Here is a 21,970-nt window from a genome sequence, read left to right as displayed (position 1 = left end):
AGCAGAATATGCGGGTTGGAGAGCAGAGGTCACCAGGAGGGAAAGTGACTTACTTGCCCTGCACACCAGCTCATTACAGAAGGAGATGGAATGACTTACTGCAGCCTCATACAGAAGGGGTACATTTGCTGCTGGGAAAAAGTAATCTGACTTGGACGATCTTGCACTGCATGACAATAATAATCAAGCCATTAAATCCATTGTATCGTGTTCTCCACCACATCCATCAATATTTATAATCAAAACAGTAGGAAGAGATTTTTCACACAAATAAACTACAAAATAAAATGATTTCCATTTACATAACCTATGTTATGAACTGAAAAGCCTTTTGCAATTACAGAAATCTCAAATTCCAGTCTTACTCTTGTGATTGCTATGCCTGAGTATCCTTACAGACGTATGATTCATTCATTTACAGAACCAGAAAGCCAATTAGATTTTTGTGACATTACAGTATCCTCACTTTGTGTTACACTCCCTAAACAAATACACTGCTTACAGTCTTAAATTGTAAACAATTTCACCTCTCCTCGTTTTCCCCTAAAAAAATCCTTTCAGTGTAACTGGATTTAAGAAAGCCTGACTTAGCGTGACTCATACAAAAGATTAAACAAACATGCTCAAAAGCAATGAGATCTCTCAATCACTCTGCAGATTATATTCCTCTCATTCAAATGTGTTTCAAGAATGGAATCCATTCTGTTCTTTTCCCGTTCTATCACATGGAATCCATATACTTGTCAGTATTTTCACATACGGAGTCACTATCCTATTTGGAAATAGCCTTGCAATGCACTATTGCCTCCAAGAGAAGGCAAAATAAAGGCCTGTCCTCTGAGTTCATACTAAGTACACATAGTGTATTTATTCACAGGGATTGAAGAATGAAATAGGAGTACTTGTGTCATCTGGACTATAATTCTCTACCCTAGATTTTGTTTAGTTGGATCACAACTGTCTATTATTCATACAACGAGCAAGAATTTCAGTCACACCTAATCCACTCTGAAAACACAAAACCACTGTTCTTCATGACTACGAGTAAAACACTACTGATTTGTGCAAAGACAGCCAATATAATGCATGTGACATTTCCAAAAGGAGTTTCACTGGTGAAATGCAGAATTTCTTTGTAGGCATGCTGCACCATCTTTACACAGGGACAGTTTTAAAAGAGTATAACAATTATTATACTGTGAGGCACCTAGTCCAGCATCTCATCTCTAACAGGGGTCAACCTAAAAACTCTGCAATCACTGAACAAGAACATTTTGCTTCCCATAGTGGTATCATCTTAAATCTCTAATATTCTTCGATTGGCTTTGCATCCTTTCTGTGGGATATAATAATCTGGAGTAGTAAGTGTAAAGAAGAACTCCTCAGACATTGAAACAGCATTGGCTTTAAAGTGTCCTGTTGGCATCCATTATACACATACAAAACTCCATACCGATAGATAAAAGCATAAGGCCAAAGGACTGCTTACCTTAAATCTGTCAACAGAAACAGACGCCTCAGATAGAGACTTCACTGAGAAAGGTGTTACTTTTAGAGCAAAAGTCATTGAATTAAACACAGTGACCACTGTGAATGCCTAAAAACAAGACAAGGAAGAAAATCATATTTGATGCAATTTACCCACTAGCAATTCCAACCTTCTAAAGGTACATAGCAGCAATTCAGAGCCATGGAAAAGGTCCACAATTCAAGAACAGCCATTTCAAGACTGAACACATTCTGGAACAGCAGAAAGCAGCAGATCCATCCAACTCTTTCCCCAGTGTTTTGTAACAGACCAATACAGACATCTTCAGTGTTTGCAGGTCCACTGAAAGTGACAGCAAAATTCTGCATTTAGCTATTACTTTTTGAAAACCTGTGCTCGAATCCTGTCTTAACTCACAAAAAGAGATGGATCTTTGCTGTTTGCATCCAAACACATTAAGACAGAAAATGTCCAGTAATCCCAATGCCCAACCAAAATAGCACCTAAGAATGCTAGTTCATTTCAGTTCAAAACCTGTCCTGGAGAAGGTCAGGGCTCAAACAGCACTGTGAAAGCTTTTTGCACAAAATGCAACAATACATCTGCTGCTGTCAACATTCATCAGATATTCATTTTTGTGAGCCAGTTCATGAACAAAGAACACGTTAAAGAGATCTCAAGTATCCTCATTGCAGCTTAATGGAAAAGCAATTGTAGTAATATTGGAAAGAATATTTTCAACATTTTGACAAGCTAACCAGTTACCTGAGCTGCTGTAAGATCGTAGCCAAGGATCATATGGACAGAAAACGTCACCACACTGGCAATAACTACAACTATGGGAGCCACGCCCACAGTGATGCTCTGGAAGTAGCCTGCACGCTCTAAGATTTTACGTTCTTCCTCCCGAATTTCTAGAAATATAAATAGGGGCACCACGTTTGAAGTAGGAGTCAGAGGGGTACATAAACAGCAGACACTATCCACAGCACTAGAAACACCAAAGAGGCTTAACTTTACACTTTAGCATTTATCACATACCACCCTGTAAGAACCACAGTTAGAGAGGCAAATATAATTGTAAATCTCCATAACAACAGAAGTCTTTTTACTTTTATCAAAAATGAAGCAGTCTGCATATTATATGATTTATAAATAGAACAAAATTTAAAAATTTGAGCAAAGTCACAAACATTATTATGCTAGAAGGTGAAACAGGACTGCGTTCTTCCAGCCCTTCATGCCTGAGAGGAACATGAGCTTGAGGAATGGTTGTGTTATTACATTGCATTTGCATCAAAATTTTGGTACAAAGCTAGGAGGACGCACCAGGATAGTAAGCAATGGAGCATTTGTACAAAAGGAAACATTTACAGATTGTGTACAAACTCACTTTGAACATTCTGAGAAAATGCTTTGACCCAGGCATACATTTTAATGAACTTAATGTAATTAAGAACTTCATTCATCTTCTGCACACGTTCATCTGTTGTTGATACACATTTTCTTCTGAAATAAGCCGTGAGGCGTGATACAAACATCTGAAACAAGAAGCATCACCACACAACATTAGCAGCGTCTCCAAAATGGCAAGTACATTCAAGTACTCCTAACTACCATGAAAAGCAAATTTTGAATCTGAAACAGAATTTCAGTGACGGGTCAAGAAGGCTGTCATTTTGACATAAACAGTATCCTCCCACCCCATGTGCACTGAACACTAAGCTCATAATAAGAAGTCTCAATAAAAACAAAATTGGTGAAAATAAAGCAATGGGCTTTTAACAATATTGAATAGTACTAGGTTCTTTAACGTTTCTGAACTTCCAAACACATCAACCTTAAGACAAACTAAACTAGTCCGCATAATCACATGAGCATTTGGTCCTAGAAGGTATAAGAAAGAGCTGGACTTTACACAGCCAGATCTAGTTTTACAATATGCCAGTGCTAGGAGGTTCTTAAACAATATTAACATCTTTACCAAACCAATCTAAAAAGAAATAGTTGTTCATGTGTTCCTAAGTATTTTGCATTTGTACTTTCATCCCATTCCTTTCCTGAAATGCAAAAACAACACACTTCATTACTAAGTATCCTACTCTGCCATCCTTTTCAAATTTCCTTCAATACAAAAAGACTGCTGAAAAGAACTAGCAACGATGATCAAACCCTACCCCTTCTCATTACCTTTTTTTGGAACATAATTCCCATTATGTTCATCTTTAACTTTCTGCAGATAAATTAGACTGAAGTGGACCTCACAGTATTCTGCCTCTCTGCTTTTTAAAACGGAGATTCTGAAAACAGTGACAAATCCTCAATAGCCTTACAGCACACTTTAGAGGCAATAAGATTTTGGCTTGGACTAGCCTATTTCACAGCTAAGCAGAAGTAGAGGCAGTATCATCTAACCAAGAACACTTCTCTCTCAGATAGGTGCTCTTCAGTATCTTTTAAGTGTGGTGTGCTCTTGACTGAAACATGTAATACTGAGCCTCTCCCCTTTGTACACAACCCAAGGCCTTCTGTCTTCTGAGACTCAACCACAAATACTTGAGCTTTGCTCATTTCAGTGTAACTTAGCTATGCACATTTATCTCAAAGTCTAATCTGATCACTTTATGGAAATAAATAATTTTTATGGAATAAAATAATTTTCTAATTTCTTTTTACCACTGTTGAGTTTTGTGTTTCTAAATTTCTGCTTTTTATGCTATCTTTGGGAACAACTTCAGTATCATGTAGCACCATAAATGGGCTTAACCTAGTTCAACACTTTTTCAGGACTATACATGTCTGAACTAAGAAAAATTAAGCATCTGAAGGATTACTGAAGTCTTTTTAACTCACCATTGCTGGGTAGAAAAGGATGAAGACAGCAGAGCCCAAGAAGCCTGTTGGACCCAGAACGATCACATTATAAACCATTCCTAAGATAGCCACAATAGGGCCCCCAGCCAACAAGCTGCCAACTGCTGCAGCTTCAAACATCCTTTGACCATCATTGGAACAAACATTTATGAGCTGAAAAATACATATAATGGATTATTTAGGTTTTCAGACACAGCTCACCCTCAAAGGAACATACAGCATATCTCTTTCCATTTTGAAGTTTTCAAGAAGATACCACGGCTTACCTCTCCAAGAGACTTCTCCTTGATATTCTTCAGCTTGAGAATTTTCTTAAATGCCATTGTCAAGATAGCTCCACGCAGTCTAACCCCCGTGCGGTAATTTAAAGCCCAGGTTAGTGCAAGGGACCAGGATCGCACTATTTCTGTCATAAAGATGCCAAAAACTAAAAACAAGCTGTACTGCAGGTTGGACTCGCTCTGCTGTGTATATTCCAAGAGATGTTTCACAACGAATGCCTACAGGAAGAAATGCAAGCCTGCATGAACACCCATCATCCCAGACGACCATGCAACAACTTTATGTTAAGTTAGAAAATAAGTAGGCTACTTTGCTTTTAAAAGAGCCATTTGAAATAGTACCTTCTTTCTAGAAGTAAAAAATGTCAATAGAAGAAGTACTGTAATAGAAAGCCCTGCTGAGAGCCAAGCATCAAGTCAAATTTGGTAAGTAAAGAGAGTTTAATTTGGGACCACATCCCTTTTAGCACACTTCTAATCCTCAGTGTCTTCTAACTTAACATAAATCTGTCAGCTGAAAGCAATGCAAATATGCATTATCATATAGAAGAGTTTTAAAATATAGTCACTATTTATACATCTGAGCACATTAAGAGACATTCCTTTACATGACATTAAGACCTTTCTTATTTTATCTTTGGTTTGCTTCAAACGTGCTTATTTGATAAAAAGGAACAATGTACCTACAGTTGTAGTGGGGAAGAGTGAGAAGGACATTTGCAAAACATTCCTGGAAATAAACATCAGCAGTTTAATAGTAAAGAAAAAAACAAGCAGAAAGCACAAGGTATGTAACACCATAAAATCATTAGGGGCAGGGGAAAAAAAAAAGGAAAAAATTAACCATTCACTTCCTCCCCATCCCCTCTCCCTCCAAAACCATAAACACTTTACCTCAGGAATCACATTTCAAACATAACCTGCAGAAAGAAGGTAGCCCCCAAACCACTGATTCCCACTTCCAGCTCTTTGTGGTCCAGCAGCACAACATAACATCATATAACTCAAAATCACCAGCAATATTAAGTACTATTGACTGAGAAACAACAGGTTTTTATTTGAAACAGAGTGCCATCTTAAAATGACAACATCTCACAAACACTATACAAAAGGTAGAGCGCATTGTATAAACATACAATCTGCACATACAGGATAATTATAAAGGGCTAGTATCTAACAGTCAGTCTTAGCCTCAAAAACAAACTGGATTTGAAACTATACACAAAAAAAGATACAAAATCAGAACCAATATACGTTCATGAAGTCCAAAAGGAAGTCAAACTTGCAGATGCCAGTGGGGAGGGATTTCCAAGGTTGCACAGATTCTGAAATCTGGTTTAGAAAGTATGCTACAAAAGGCTTCATATATAACAAAAGGAGATTTCCTAAAGAACACTTCAATAAATGATGTTTTAAGATGTTGGTGCTTATGATATGCTAATACAAAGCAGAGGATTACCTTTGCCCACAAAAACAAACAAACAAAAAAAAATCTGAGATCAAAGAAAATATTTGAGAAGCCTTTCAGTCCGTTGAAGTCCTCTTGGCTAAGCCAGGTTTTGCAAATAAGAGTTCTCTACAGTGTGAAGAGAGAGGGAAAAAAAAACAAACCCCCATTATTTCAGCAAAGGTATCAATAGCTATAGCCCAGCACCAAATAACAGAAAAAAAAAACGGAGATAAAATTCATCTGTTCTGAGGAAAGTAAGTCTGTATCTCAGAACCAAGGAAACATGCTGTAAATAATTTTGCTCTTTCATTTTCCCAGGTGTGAATTAAAGCCAGATGTCCATCAGGTTCTAGAATGGCCTCTGAGAAAATTTACACTTCAATCCCTGAACAAATGTTAGGAGCTCACATTCACAGATCTATTGCATTCCAACCTTATCTTTACTTGGATTTTGTCTTACATCCACTGTTTGGACACAACTGCATACAGTTGGTTTGCAGTTACTAAGAAGATTACTGACTTCTTTTTCCAGTATTCAATCCAACATATGCAACTGAGTCACTGAGCAGTGGGGTGAAAATCCCCCTTATTCCTCATGAGCTGTAACTCAGCATGGTCGCAGGCTGCAAGCATTTTCTCGCACACCACAGCATTGCTGAAAGTCTCCAAGAGAGGATGTATAAAGATAGAAGATGTTTCCTGGGGTCTCATTCCTCTCAAAACTTTAGTGCAATTTTTCAGCACTGTTTTATAGAATCAGCATCTCCCGTGATGAAATAGAGACCAGCTTACATTATATCTCCCCCTTCCCCCTCCAGAAGAAAGAAGAGAGGAAACAGCAAATCAAAGAATTCTGAAGAGTGAGAGGAAAATTGTCGCACAGAGATAACATTTACATCTGAGAACATACTGTTTGAATTCAAACTAATTTAATGAAAAAAATGGAGCATAAAATTCTTTACAAAACAAGCAAATTACAGTACAAAAAACCCCCTCAATTTCAAACTAAAAGGGAAAAGGAATTCCTGTGACTATCACCGTAGTAGCTGATACTAGCTGCTTGGCTGTCTTAAGCATTCTCATTGAATAAACATTACCTTACCTTTGCTCTTGGCGTCGGCTCTGCCCAGCAGGACTGCCGCATTCTGACGCGGAAAACAGCCATCCTGAAAATTCTAAAGAACAGCTTCTGTCACTGGTCCCACTGCAGCGCGGGTGTCCCCACCACAGCCAGTGCGCGACAGCACAGTGCAGGCTGCAACTGGAGCCAACTGGGAAAGTGGTAAACTTACCTCCAGCAGCTTACCACACCCCCTTCCAATAACTGACCAAACTGTCAAGCTGTACTCCACTGAGATAACAAGTTTCCCCATCTCCCAAACTGGAAGAATAGCTCTGAACAGTTGCAAACAGGTATATTGTTCAGACCTGGAGTTAAACTGATTGTGCTTAGAGAATCAAAGAACTTTGTTGCTCCTCAACTCAAACATGAAAGTTTTGGTTAACTGGCAGCAAATATTCACTGAAGATAAGTATTATCTCACCTATACTAGTACATTCTGATGGTTATTACAAGGCAGTCTGACACATGCAGCTGTCTTTCACCAGACTACAGGTTTAGACACTGTGCCAGATGTAAAACTTATCAAAATAAAAAGCAGAAGATCCTTGAAGGATCTGCCTGATATCAAAACACCTAGACAGGAAGCCTGCAACAACTCCCTTCCAGCTATAACCATCACAATGCTCATGAGAAAAGCCACAATTGTTGGCTGGCATTTTAAGGTCATAAAAATTCAATTCAAAATTTTGCCGTGTAACATAGCGTTTAACTCCATTTTGATAATTTTTGCCAATACGTAAGGTCAAATCAAGTGCTTTTGATGATCTCCCTTTTCACCTTCAAGTGACTGAAAGGGTATAACAATACAGGAAAGCACCAATACTTCAGAAGAGACAGCATAGGCATATCCATGAGGCATGCCATTCTAGCAAACAAGGAGGAGGGGTGGTAAAGACTCATTTTTCATGCCAAATGATGGAACCAAAAAGGCATGGTTCATTATTCAGAGGAAAGTATAAGATTGCCTACAAACAGGCATATGTCCATAGATAATTTTAAAATATCCAAATCAAGCATCAATAGCAACCTTAGCCCCCAACTTAGTCAAGTTGGTTTGTTTTTCTCCTCCTCCTCCCCCACCATTCAGTAGTTTGGCTGTGACAGATTGAGGAAATTACTCTAAAGAAATTAGGGGCAACCCTGCTGCAAGTTCTCTGCTAAAGATAAAAGCAGCTACTAAAGCCCTGTAGTGAAACAACGACAGAAGCTCTTCTTGGGGAAAGCTAGTGCTGTTAAAACCTTAATCATGATTTATTGTTAATTACCAAAATATGTTCAAATGTTTTATAAAGAACACAAGCTACTATAAATTATTACTGTGAAAATAGTACCACAAAAACATTTATTGTTATTCATATTACATGAAACAAAGCAAACTTTTAAAAGGTTTAAAAAGCAAGACATTTTTATAAGAAATTTAAAAGCAGGAAAACATTTTAAAAAGACATTTCACCTAAGAGTGCACCCAAGTGTACTTACCCAAGAAATGAACCTTCAGCTTACCAGCACACTGAAACGTGTACTACAAGCAGTAATAATGCTCCTACTCCTCAAGGGAAATGTGTAGAGAATAAATTTAGTCAAAATTTCAACTGCAAATCTGCACAGTATGTGCAACAAACAGGTGACAAAAATGGTGTGAATGTCAAGTCCCATATGTTGTATCTTCATTACGACCCATAGCAACAAACAGCAGCAGTTCCTAGAGGCAATGCCATACTCTAACACTTATACCTGAAACCTGTCTGACCATTCTCTGTAGGATCAGCAAAGACTATACCCACAGATTTCTCCAGACCTGCTTACATAAGTTTTAATTAGTGCACTAATAAAATTGTTTGGTTCCACCTCTTGAAGACTGTGCTACTAATGCCAATAATCTAAGATTAATGTTCTATCATACTGAATTTTATTACAAAATAAATTTACCAAATCAAAAATAAAATACAATCAAAAGATCTCCACATAAGAGTTTAATGTAAAAAGACCACAAACCAGTTAACAAAGAACTTTAAACTAAACTCAAAAACAAAGTGAAAAACCAAGCGTTAATTTCTTCCAAGATACCTAAGCTTCCCCTCCCTTCTCCAAAAACTTGGCCTCAGTATTCAGCAACTGATCCATCAGCTGTAAGAAGCCTGTCTTAGATTATCATACCACTTTGGAATTTTGCCTCATCAGAATTTCTAACTAGTCAAAACATTTAAGTGACTCTGCATGAAACCTTAATATTATACAATCGGGCATGAAATGGAGCCCTTTGGAGCTGTTAGAAAAAAAAAAAAAAAAAAAAAAAGGATGGATATTACTTACTGGTCCACTAAAACCTGCCAGCTGCGTGATCATCAGACACACTATGGAAATGATGAGTCTGGTGCGGCAAAAGATCCACACGACCCTCTGGAGAGAAGCATCATCAGGTCCATTTTCTTTCAGTTCTTCTTGCCACAATCTCTCCAGCCTAATAAAAAGACAAGCCCTGTTACAAATCTTTCACCGCAGTAATCAGTACAAACTCACAGACACTTGGCTCTGTGACATTTCCAAGTATTTCCTAACTAACAGAAACATAAAATCACTAAATTTAAAAAGAAATGAATACATGGTTCATTCTGTAAGGTGAAGAGAAGTATTTCTGCCTTGAAATCTCTAGGCTTTGTTACTTCCTCCTAAGAGAGGAATGAAAAACGACGAATTTTGCTTTGCCTGAAGTCTCTTTGGCCCTCTTAAGTCATTGACTTATCACTACCTTTCCTTTCTGATCTGGCAGAGGATTTGTGGAGTGAAAACCCGAGAAAAATTCTCATTAGCCATAACAGGTTAGCCTAATTGCAAGATCTGATCCATATACAAATCACCTTGCTAGTTTCAATATTTACCATTACTTCAGTACCAGATTTTTTTCAAGCTAACTGTTGAGAGACCACTTTGCTTAAAAAACAAAGTTTAAACAGGCAAAATCAGAAAAGGAATTGCAAAACCTTCCTGGAGACAAAATCCTCTACTGCATTCATAGAAATCAATGAGATTACACAGGAAATGTAGCAGGAAGAAGCGGTCTACGCAGGATAAAAAACTAAATTCCATTCCGCTGATGGAGAAAGGCAAAACAAAAATATCAGTGCTGCTGTTATAGGGCAATATCATATCATTGCCTACAAATTAACATATAAAAAAAGGAAATATGAGAATAATATGGACCAATACACATCTACCTTCTACAGTTGACATCTGAAGACTCATGCCTTGACAAAGACCATACATCATCCATAAACAATTCCCCTTTTTTGTGTGCTTTTTGGGCTAAAGGAGTGAGCCAGGAGAAGGTCATACAGGAGAAAAGCCCAGCATTATCAACAGGGTGTTGGTGTCTAAAAGAAAAAAAAACAAACAAAAACAAAACCACAAAAAACAGACACGTGAAAAAGGAACCAGTATTGTAACCCCCAAGAAAATCAAAGTCTCCTCCCATTGAAAGTACTCAAAGTTCCATCTGGCCTAAGCAAGCTGTACTTGCTAAACAAATCCTGATGTTTTCAGTATCAGTCAGCAGATCTACAGCTGCAATCCTACCTCATGATTGGTTTGAAAAACAGACATTGTATCAGTTTATCTTCAGCCTAAAGACTTACTTGGAAGTAGTCCTTATGGGTTTCAGTGCATTCAGGCCATGGTGGTATTTGCCCTTGTGATGCTCTTCATCTAGCATTCTCAGCTGGGAGTGCATGGAGGTGTCCAGCGGAAGGCCCTCCGCACGAGCCGCTGCTTCTAAGGCATCCTGGCATTCTATCTGCTTTTACAAGACAGACAGCATAGTGAGAAATCAAAGCTGTGTTTGAACTCCCCAAATCCTGACTGCAGCAACTTCAGACCTCTTACTACTGTAAATCATTGCAACAACAACAGTCACCATTGTTTAAATACGTTAGAGAACGAGCAAAGATATGAATTATAGATCATATAATTGCTGTTTGTGTAACAAATTAATGCCAGCCAGCATTGTGCCTGTGCATTCAAAGGATAAGTGACAGACAAGGTAAGGCTGGTCTATCCAAGTCTTGAATCTTGCCTCAGGATAAAATGTTTCAGGGAAAGGAAATACAATGGAGAAAAATTATGAAACTAAGTATCTTACAATGCCAATTCTTCTTCAGTTCAGGAAATCAGTTACTAGCTTATGCACTAAAGTTAAGACACACAGTCTTGATAAGCTTATGCCCTCTTAGCATAATTCAGATATTCATATCCACAGAAAGGCCAAATTATTTTCAGAATTCTAAAACGCTCTGCCTCAAAAGTGCATTGGATTCGATCAAAAACATAAATATGTATTATGAAAAAATAGTTTAACATGTTTATTGCTTTTCCCCTAAAGTAAAGGAAACAAAGACAAGAATTCTTTCTGCTCCCAGACATACTTCTCAATAGCTCAGCAGCTTTATTAAGAATTGCTTAAAAAGCAAACCGTATCTCAAGAGAGTCTTTCCACAGCCTTAACAAAATGCAGACTGTAAATTCTAACAGGAGAAAGGAAATAGCAATGATAGAGAGAAGCCAAAATGTTATAGAGTTCAAATAAACATTTTGATCAAAAGTCAGATGTGGCAAAAGCATCTGAGGACATGAACTTGCTATCTATATTCAGAGAGGGCTCAGTATTGCTTTTGGTAACGTAACTGACTATTTATTGCAGTGTCATATTACTTGTTTGTATTCTAGTTCTTCGAAATTGAGCTACTTTGTGGATGAGCCCAGTTCTGACTTTAAAATCTTCCTGGCTCTCTCACAAGAATAGATACTGTATTTACCCATGTTAGTTGCCTTACTAGAACAAGGTTATTTTATTTCTCTGAAAATAGCAACTGTAACCACCTTGTAGCTTCCTTTAAAACACAATGTCCACAAAGCACTGACTGTTATCAACAAGCATTTAATTCCCAACCTCTTGTTCTGTTTTTTTTCCCCCCAGAAATGTCACTGTTTGTCTGAAACTTAGCTCATACTATGTTAACATCTAAGTACATAGTACATTAAGCCACCAAATAGCTTTCACTCACGTGAAGAGCCAGAACAGGAAACCGATAATGGTATAAGCCTGTCCTTCACTTAAGTACTAAAATACTGTCTAAGTTTGTCATAAAGAATCCATGGTCCTTGTCTCAGAAAACTTATTACCTAAATCTATCGCTAGGATTACAAAAGACGACAGCTGAACAATGAGAAAATAGAAGAATGTAACAACAATATGATACATAAAGCTACTCAGAAATGTGCAACATTTGAAGGTTGAATTAGTTTTCTCATGTAAGTTGTATTCAATCACTGACTCACTGAGGGCAATACTTCCTCACTAAATCTAACCTAAGCAACATAAATATGGGACCAGCCAAAAATGTCTCACAGGATGTGGCAGGGGGGGTAAAAAGCTTTGCACTGCAGCTTTTCTGAGTACAGTAGTGGAATTTATAGCTAGTTTGCTGTGCTATCCATCTGCATGAAAGCCAGACAGATCTGCCCAAACAGCCTATTGCTGATAAACTCCACCACAGGTTATTCGCAGAATTACTGCTTTTCAGAGTAGAGCTACCTGCTGTCATTACAACACGGGCCTACACTTCAAAAAAGTCATCCAAAAAATCAAAAACAGCATAAATGTAAAGCTTTCCATCATTTACAAACAAGAGGAGCTTTTTTGGTAAGAAAGTCCAATTATACAACACTTCATTTTTAGATAGTTCAAAGACAAAGTTCCTAAACACTCACTTTGGAAATAATTACACTCTGAAGAGTTGCTCAACAGAGCTTTCACTGCAAAAAAGGGAGAGATTTATTGATTCAAAAGAAAACAACAAAACAACCTCCCCCCCACAGCTTTTAGAAAGTGACTCCCTTTGAAAGGCATTTATAATATCTTGACATACAGCGAAGTATAAGTGAAAACATGTGGGCAGGAAGACTCTGAATGTCACAAGATTAGCAAAATTGTTAAAATCCCATATATACAACTCAAGAAACAAACATGTTACACCACTACACAACAAGGCTCTAAAAAATACCCTACAATTTTGTCTTGTATTAGAGAAATCTTAAAAGCATGCAGAGTTCAGTAATGAGAAATGCAGTTTTTAACCAATGTAGTTTCTAGAGTAAAACAGTAATATAAAAAACACTGTTAACCTTAGGTTTCCAAACTCCTATTACGTTTTTAAATGTTTATCGACTGACAGCATCCTGATTGTCAGCAAATTTGGTTTTCTTGCCAACTAAAACCTTGAAGAAGTCATCAGCAATGTAATATAATAGACTCCAGCACTGTTACTGAAATGTATGTCTAAGAAACCATGGCTATGATACCAAAGACCAGTTGGCACGATTCACCAGCTTATTAATGCCAACAGAAATAATATAACAGGTGATAACCCCTTCCCATCAATAAATGCAAAGAAATATTCAGAAAAAGTCAGATATCACTAACCAGGAACAAAAAAAAAAAAAAAAAAAAAAAAAAAAAGTCATAGAGTTGTTGAGGCATTTCTCAAAAAACAGCAGTTCACTGCTCAGCATCATCAAAAAGGCAAAAGGATGATGAAAATTTGTTAGGAAAGACACATAGAATAAAGCAGAAGACATTATTACAACACTTAAATCTCCCAGGGCTTGCCTCCTTTTTGAATATCACAGTCTATCCTCAGATGTTTCAGCTCAAAAAGGATATTATACTTAAAATAACTATCAGCAAGGAGAACAGCTGGGGTTAGCATAGCTTCTGCACAATGATAAAGCACTGCAACTCTTCAGCCAAGTAGGAGGAGGGAAAAAAGGCACAAGTATTTGAAAGGTCTATGAAATCACGAATGGCACAAAGAGGACAAAAAATGATCACCAACTGTTTTTGTAACAAAAGAATGGAGGTATTTGGTGAAATTTAAATTCAGAATTCTCTATCATATGATACTGTAAAGCTCAAATGCATAAATGGACTATAAATGGGAAAACCACAAATTCACATAGGATAGCGTGGCTTATTAAACACACATCAGAGAGCAAATAGGGACCATTTGCTCAGTGTCTCTTAGTAAGAGATAACGGACTTTATACGAAGTTTTCAAACCTGTGGGCAGATCCCCTAAGAAAAGGTGATGGTATTGCTCTCCAAGTTTGGTGAAGCTGTAGCATATCTGGGTACAGGTCAATATAATTCAACAGATAACTGGGAAAATTAACTGAAGGAGCAATATAGTTCAAGTTTTAAGCCCTAGCCATAAGCCATTGAGAAAATTCTGAAGTTATCGCCACACACCTGTGATCTTGTCTCATTCTTAAACCTCAACAGTTAGCAAAAAGATAAGCAGGGAAAGAGAAGCTCATGCTGCTACCGTAGAGGAGATTTGTCCCTCTCTGAATGGCCTCCCTTTGCAAACTAGGGCAAAGGAAACAAAACCCTACCAATGCTTTTCATCACTGTTTCCTTAACTAAGGTCAATAAATCGATCATACTGCTGGTAGCTATAGAAGGTAACTTGAGGAAAAGCCAGAATAGGGCCATGCTTGGCTCAAGACATGCCATAATAGAAAAGCTAGGCAAGGAAAGGAAAAGTGGTTCAAGGCAAAGAGAAAGAATTGCTCATACAAGCAGACAGAAGTACCAGTTGTACAGTCCACATTTCAAGGTCACAGTAAAGGGCCAAGAACATTTAGATCTAGTAACCGAACTACAAAGTTGTCAAATTTACAAGATATCAAAGGGAAGCAAGACAAATTCAGTTAACTAAGAAGCAAAAGAGGCACCAGGAAGATTAGGCAGGAAGGCAAACAAACCTTACAAGGAGAAGGAATATGAAGAAACATTTAAATACCCACTAAGTAAGAAACATGAACCTTTATCCACATGAGCATGAGGAGGTTACAGGAGAAGGGAGGCAGACAGTTGTAGATATGAGAAAAGAGTAAGGTGTCAGCCTTCCACACAGGCAATCTCATATTTGAGAATATAGTAGCAATTTATTGGCTGGCAACCATAGCATAGAATGACTGTAATAAAACCAGAGAGGCCTGAAGGCCAAGTACAACAGCCTTTCCACCCTCTGCTCTTGCAGACAAGAATAGGCTTTGTATGCACACCAAGAGCCAAATCCCACCCACCAGCTAACTATGGCCTCTTTCACAAGAGAGAATGTCTTCCAGGACTCAAGTGACCAGCAATAAAATGAGAGGAGATCTAGCTTCTTCCCTGCAGCACAGAGGAAACTACAGCAGATGTGAAATCTTCTTCCACTAGCCTTTACAGCTGCTATAGAACAGAAAAGCTGCTACAGTTGGTTTATTATAGGGAGTTACAATTGCTTTATTTATATAGTAAAATGAAGAATTCTAATGTTGGCAGTGCTGCAGAACAGGAACCCCCACCTTGTAAATAAGTTACAGTTAGATCTTAAGATCCCTTTCAAGGCAGGGATCACCAGGCCTCACTCCCACATTTAAGTTCCTGGTAACAGGAGGTAAAAGGGGAACTAACAGATCAGCACAACAGAGCTCAAGAATCAGTAGGTATGTGGGGAGGAGTGGAATTAAGACAGCTCTCTACTCCTGCCTAACAGATGTTGGGCTAAACAGCAATTTAAGTATTTAACAGGCTTTATTTCTTTATTATAGGACTGATGCTTCAAACAAAATTAGTTTTCAAAGGCTGGAAAAGAATACAAGCAACTGTTCCATTTAGCTTCAGGATAATTAAAAATAGCACAAGATTCCAAGAAGAGATACTTAGAAGTTTTAGTTGCACCCTTCTTCCCAGAAATTCCTCTCGCTCTCTTCAGGCATATCCACACTTGAAAGGGGTTACAATTTTTATGTACTGGTTTTGCAGGTAGCACATGTGATCCCCAAAGCATTGCTGTCCAGATTTCTGGAAGTGACTGAATCCAGGAGTAGCTAGAAAGGAGGTATGTAGGCCTGCAGTTCTCAACATTGTCATATCTGCCCCTGTCTGAAGTAGAAAGTGCTGTCAACTTCATGCTCCACTGAGAAGGCAGTCCTTTCTCACTCCAGATTTGATGCAGTGTACTTTAATCTATAAAAGTAGTAATAAGGAGATTTGCAGCATTAGATGCCCAGCCTACTTTGTAGCTAGAATGCTTTATAATACCCTGATGAGAACATGAGCCTACTTAGGACTCGTTTGTTTTATTATCCATTCATACCAGCTGCCTCACTGAAGCAGGGGCAGGAAGCAGCAGACTAAGTCACTGACAGTGGGCACAGAGGGAGTCATTCAGCCTTGTATGCATTGATTGTAAAGTAGAAGCAGCACAGTTAAGCTCACATAGTACCAGATGGAAGAGACTACCAGGCAGCTTTCAATACTTAGTAATTCTGGTTACAACTTCCAGAATTGCTGTAACAAACAAATCAAGAGATTAGGGCCTCCATTTTTGTTTGCCTTCTGAGGAGTGGGGTGTAAATGAAAGCTCATGTCTGTCATCTTCTCAGCTTCTGCTACTGGAGGAGGGGGGAGTGTTTACCAACCACTCATCCAAATCTAGAAAGAAGTGCAGCTGTGCTATATTCTTAAGTGAAAAGCTCATCAGCTCTTCAGCTGTGCTCCGACTTGCCACAAGAGTTCCAAAATTCAACCTAAAAAAAAAAAAGTCATTCACTCCCACCAGTTGCATGTAGCCTCATTACACAAGACATCCACAGTTGCTCATTTCTGAGCTAGAATTAGCAGAAGTTGAAGTTGGCATTTGAATCAGTTTTAAAGCTAACCTGAGCTTATACATCCTTAGATTAGAGGAGTCTCCCAGTAACACTTGGCACTGATATCAAGGCTCTGTAGCCAAACAAGCTCAGCATAGGTATGCTTGTGAAGATTCAAATGTTCCAGTCAGGACAGCTGTAGACTAAGCATTTCCATTCAGTTCACAGAGTCCTTGCTGAGTATAGTTTCTTCCATATTCTGTTTTGCATTAAATCTAGCATTCACGATCAGGTAATTAAATAAGGCATTCACTCAGAGTTGAGACTCTACACTATTCATCCAGAACTTGAGCTACAATTCACGTACACTAACAATACAGTAATGCAGACCCCTGTGGAATGAGAAATAATGATCAGCCTTAACAATAAGTTGCCCTTTAAAGTTAGCTCCCCAGATGTGTGCTGACCACAAAGCTGGGAAACTAAACTCCTCACTAAGCGGATTAGCCTCCACTAAGGCTGAGTATTTGGCTCCTGACTTGCTCATGTATTTTCTTGGGCTACGTGCAAAAAACTGCAGGATGCTGGAGGCATTCTTCAAACAGGCTATGTCTGAGCTGGGTCACAGCAGGTGTACTGGTTAATTTAGTACAACATCAGGAACATCTAAAGATTCTTTAGACTCAAGTTTCTGTGGAATGAAACCAGTGAACGACAGCACAAGCCTTGAAATCACAGCATTTCCCCAGCCTGATGCGACACAATTTATTCCCTTTCCTGTACCAACTTATGCTTCCAGATGCAAGAGGCAACCCAACCCAAGTGAAGAATGAACAATTAGTAAGCTCAAAGAGAACACCCGGGACTCCAAATATAGGGCAACTTTGATGCATCTCTTTCAGCTCAGAAGTTAGTTCTCAAATGGGAATGAAATACAAGTTTCATTTATGGGACAGTGTTCACAGCATACAGTCCAGGACTTTAGCTGACTATTCCTTAGTACCAGAATATGGATGTTCAAAAATTAATTACCCTCTCAGTACCTCAAGGTACCAGTACTTCCTGCATACAAGTCATTTGTCTCATTTCAAATCAAGCTTGGACAGTTCTACTAGCTGCTTATGATAGTTCTTAAAGATTCTTTAGTGTAGGATTTTAAGACCATAGGGGCAGAATGCCTCAAACACTAAAATCCTATAATGGAAAAGATACTGCAAGCTTTCCTTCAGTGACAGCTGAATCGGCCCCTTGCCTACCTTTGGACATGAGTAGGCTGGCTTACAAGTCTGCTCTGGATACAGCAACAACAGTAGACAGCAGTCAAAGACAACATCAGCAGGTGGCCAGATTTAAGATTTTATCATGTGACTAAGACTTTAGACAAAGGATGGCTAGTGCGTTAATGAAAACGGTTGACTTAATTAGAAACCATAAATAAGCCAGGATACCAAAGAGTGCCTTGCACAAGGAGGGATCTGGCCTTTTTGTCCCTCCTATTGCTAAATCTAAGATCTTTCATACAGTTAGATACCTCTGAGTTCCAGGGGAGCTTTTAAAAAATGACTGGCTGATGAATATGCTCTGTTCTTAGCTGCTAGTAAGTAGAGGTAAATAGAAGCAGCAGGGTAGAGATAACATCACCAATTCAAAATAATTATGAAACATTCACCAACAATCAGGTCAAGGCACTTCAGTATCAAGTTAGTATGTTCTTCAGTAGTGCCAGAAGTTTAACTAGAAACAGTAAAACAACTTGACAGAACATGATTCTAATTAAGGTAACAAGCTTAGTTCCTTGAGCACATCACGAAATTGATTTGCAGTAAGTAGCATGCATCTTTGCTTTGCATGCATCAGTCTAATTTATGATCAAGTCTTCAAAGAACAGAACTATTGACAACATGGATTTTAAAATTCAGCTTTCATTTGACATTTAATTATTAAAATGTTAACTTTTTAGAGAAAAAAAGCACATCTTCAGTATGTAGGCACCTCACTTATCTAGATATTTGCCTTCCTGAGTTCATTAGGCTATTTTATCTCAATGAAGACTCTTAAGAACAATAGAAGTCAAGATCTAGAGACAGGTTTCTGAAAGAATCATTAAAACAGTAGTTCAAGATTGAACTTTAGAGCATTTTACAAGCTCCCACTACAGCTGCACTGTGTACTCACCTCAAACACTTGGAGATTGTACAATTGTAAGTCAAAGCAAAGTGCTGAGGAAGGCAGAAGTTAGTCTTCCTTCCTTTCCTTCCCATGCACTAGTCAAATGTTGAATACCATCCAAATTTATAAAAGCAAAATTCTCTATAGCTTTAGCAAAGGTATCACCAGGTATCAGGGCAGTTAGGTCACTGAAATTGCATTTGAAGAATGCTGCCTTTCAGACTGTTTTACCCATTCACTCTTGTTTCCTTCAGCATGGGGGATGAAATACTCCAGTTCTAATCTACCTTCACCCCTAGACCCTGCCTCCATTTACCCTTCTTCCTTTATTCTTTCCTGCCATATTCCTCCTCTCACTGCAATACATTATGTCAGCCAATTCTTCCCAGAGGTCTCCTACAATGGCCTGTGCCAGTGATTTCCTTTTGTTTAAAGGGCCTCTCAGCCTACTGGCATTTCATTGTGCAGATGATCACCCATTAGGAATTATCTGAAGTAGTAAACCCTAGAGGAAAGCCATTCCTCTGAAGATGGACATTCAGCCTGGTCAGCTCCAGTTTCCTATACTTTCTCTCCACCATACTACACATCCAGACATCATAGAAGAATCAGAGAAGGACTCCAGTATAAATAAAGGAATTGTATAGTCTGTGTTATGCTTTGTTCTTATTAACTGCACCATATACTTACTGGTCCGTTAAAGCTTTGTCCATGTCCACGAAGGGAACAAGGACATGCAGCACCTCTTGAGGGCACTGTCCACAGAATTGACTTAGCCACTGAATCACCCAAATTCCCTACTAATTCAGCTGCTTACTACCTACAGTATTAGACTTTCAGCCTACAGGTAACAGATCTGATACACTTCTCTGTGTGTATGCAGTCTGTTATTAACAGAAAAGAGACCCTCAAGCTGCTACTGTAGCCATAGAAATGCAGGTAGGATGGCAGCAGTTCCAAGTCTCAGAAATGCACATAAATCCAGTCACATTTGCTCTGCTCTTGTACATCACTTCCAGCATAGCCAAACACCAATGATATGCCACAACTGCCTGGTGGCAGTTAAACTGAATCTAGCACTCTGCTAGTCATTCTGACCAAGTATTCAGGTGCAGTTTTACCTTCTAATACAGTGAACACTGGCAGCAACTGAGACTACTGCAGCTTCTAGCTGTAACCTATAAACCAACAATGTAGCAGTATCTTTCTGTGCAGAGGTCAGTTCAGGATCCCCACAACCCATGAGAGCCTTCTTGGCAAGTGATTTTAAAAGTACTTAACATTCACACTAGGTTATGAAAGTATGAATCTTCTGGAAAAATGCAGAGATACCTAACCACTCTGGCTATGATTAGAAACTTATAAGCTGTTGAGTTGGCTTGGCACTACATGCTCAAGGCAGGCCCCTAGTTGCCAAGCTATACTGATGTTCCTATTGCTGAACATCTCTATAGCACAGCTGTTCAGACACTTCAGAAGCTCTACCGCTTAGGTTGATCTGACTATTGGAGAGAGACAAAGTTATCAATGCTTAAAGGATTTAAGTCAACTCCAGCAACTTCTGACCACATTCTCTGCCGTCTTTGGCAAAAATTGAGACAAACCTGAAAAATAAGAGATCAAGATGAAGACAGGAATGTTAGTAGGGTTTCATGTAGGTAACATAGCAACATGTTTTTCCCTGCATGTTTTAAGTGACCTCTATGGTCAACACAGCCCAACATCTTCAAACACAGCAGCTGGTATCAGCAATAAATCTGAAGTACAGTCATCATGCTCCAGCAGCAAGAACCCAATGCTAAACACTGTCTGACTCTAGTCAGAACTTAATAACTGCTTGGAGCATTTTATTTGTGAATTTGTACCCCAGCACTGTCAGACTGTGGAATTAAGAGTGAAGTTCAAAAGCATTGCATAACATGAGAATGATAAGCTTCATCTTCAGTTGCTCTTAATTTAAAAGGGAGGAGCAAAACTCATCTGCCTGCTGTTCCATCAAATGAACAATTAGGAGATCTGTATTTGAAAAGAGCCTATCCCAAAACCACTTTCAGAACAAATTTCCCTTCTTCATCTGTCATTTTATAGAAGATTGCATGGACACAATGGGGCCTGCTCTCTTCCTCAGGGTATATCACTTTCATTAGAGGAAGAAATAAACGCAATTATTTCAGATGTAACTTTAAGAGCATGCTAGTATTCCAAGACCAAAGAATCCTAAAGGCAACAATCCTACAGCCACAAGTAGATACCAGTATTTCAAAAATATCCCTTAGTTTTTCTTCACTATTAATACAACAGCCTTTCACATAAATACTTACTGTGTATAGCGCTAAGCAGCAAGTACACCTAGAAGTTCTCCATTTAGATTAGTGCCTCCACAGACAATAAGCCCAACTGGTATGATATTATGCATGGGGCATGTGTAGCTAATACTCTGTTTAGAGAGCTACATTAAGATCTCTTCAAAGATCAAAAAACAATTACAAGAGCACACTGCAGACACATTCATGAGGGGAATGTATTCATTCACAAGGTGAATAAGAACTGTTTCATGAACTTCAGTCCCAAAGTGGCTATTTTAGGGAGTCAAATTTATTTAGCAATATTCCCATTAAGCATCACAAATGTTGAATTAGACCTACTTATTGCACCGTAATTTGAATTTGTGAGTCCAAGAACCCTGCTTAAAAGCTTCTGTTTTTCTAAGTAGCAATCTTTAAAGTCATGATTGAACAGCACTTGTGCTCCTAATAAAAAACAAAAAAAGTTAATTCTTTCTTTACAGTTATGAAGAGTCAGTTTTAACCTTCTTTGGACAGGAACCCTGAACAACAGTACAGAAGTTTTGGCAGAGTAAAGTTAAGCATAACCTTTATGTAAGATAA

General features: G+C 38.4%; 1 protein-coding gene across 10 annotated transcripts in view; it reads right to left on the bottom strand.

The window, feature by feature from the left end:
- The window catches only part of ABCC5 (ATP binding cassette subfamily C member 5), a 79,258-nt gene that overhangs the window by 52,264 nt on the left and 5,024 nt on the right, over positions 1–21,970 (bottom strand). For 5 of the 10 annotated variants that reach the window (XM_062582759.1, XM_062582749.1, XM_062582754.1 and 2 more), the window contains exons 3-10: positions 10,850–11,007; positions 10,433–10,588; positions 9,531–9,678; positions 4,630–4,863; positions 4,343–4,516; positions 2,883–3,030; positions 2,255–2,403; positions 1,490–1,597 (exon numbers count right to left, since the gene is read on the bottom strand). In XM_062582759.1, coding sequence (XP_062438743.1) covers positions 1,490–1,597; positions 2,255–2,403; positions 2,883–3,030; positions 4,343–4,516; positions 4,630–4,863; positions 9,531–9,678; positions 10,433–10,588; positions 10,850–11,007 — 1,275 coding nt within the window. Of the gene's footprint in view, positions 1–1,489; positions 1,598–2,254; positions 2,404–2,882; positions 3,031–4,342; positions 4,517–4,629; positions 7,366–9,530; positions 9,679–10,432; positions 10,589–10,849; positions 11,008–21,970 lie in introns of those variants that run through there. The other 5 variants (XM_062582755.1, XM_062582752.1, XM_062582758.1 and 2 more) reach the window with 5 other exon arrangements.

The sequence above is a fragment of the Rhea pennata genome, chromosome 9, assembly GCF_028389875.1.
Source record: "Rhea pennata isolate bPtePen1 chromosome 9, bPtePen1.pri, whole genome shotgun sequence".
Lineage (NCBI taxonomy): Eukaryota > Metazoa > Chordata > Aves > Rheiformes > Rheidae > Rhea > Rhea pennata.
Note: the sequence above shows the minus strand (reverse complement) of the source record. Positions and strands in the feature narration are given on the sequence as shown.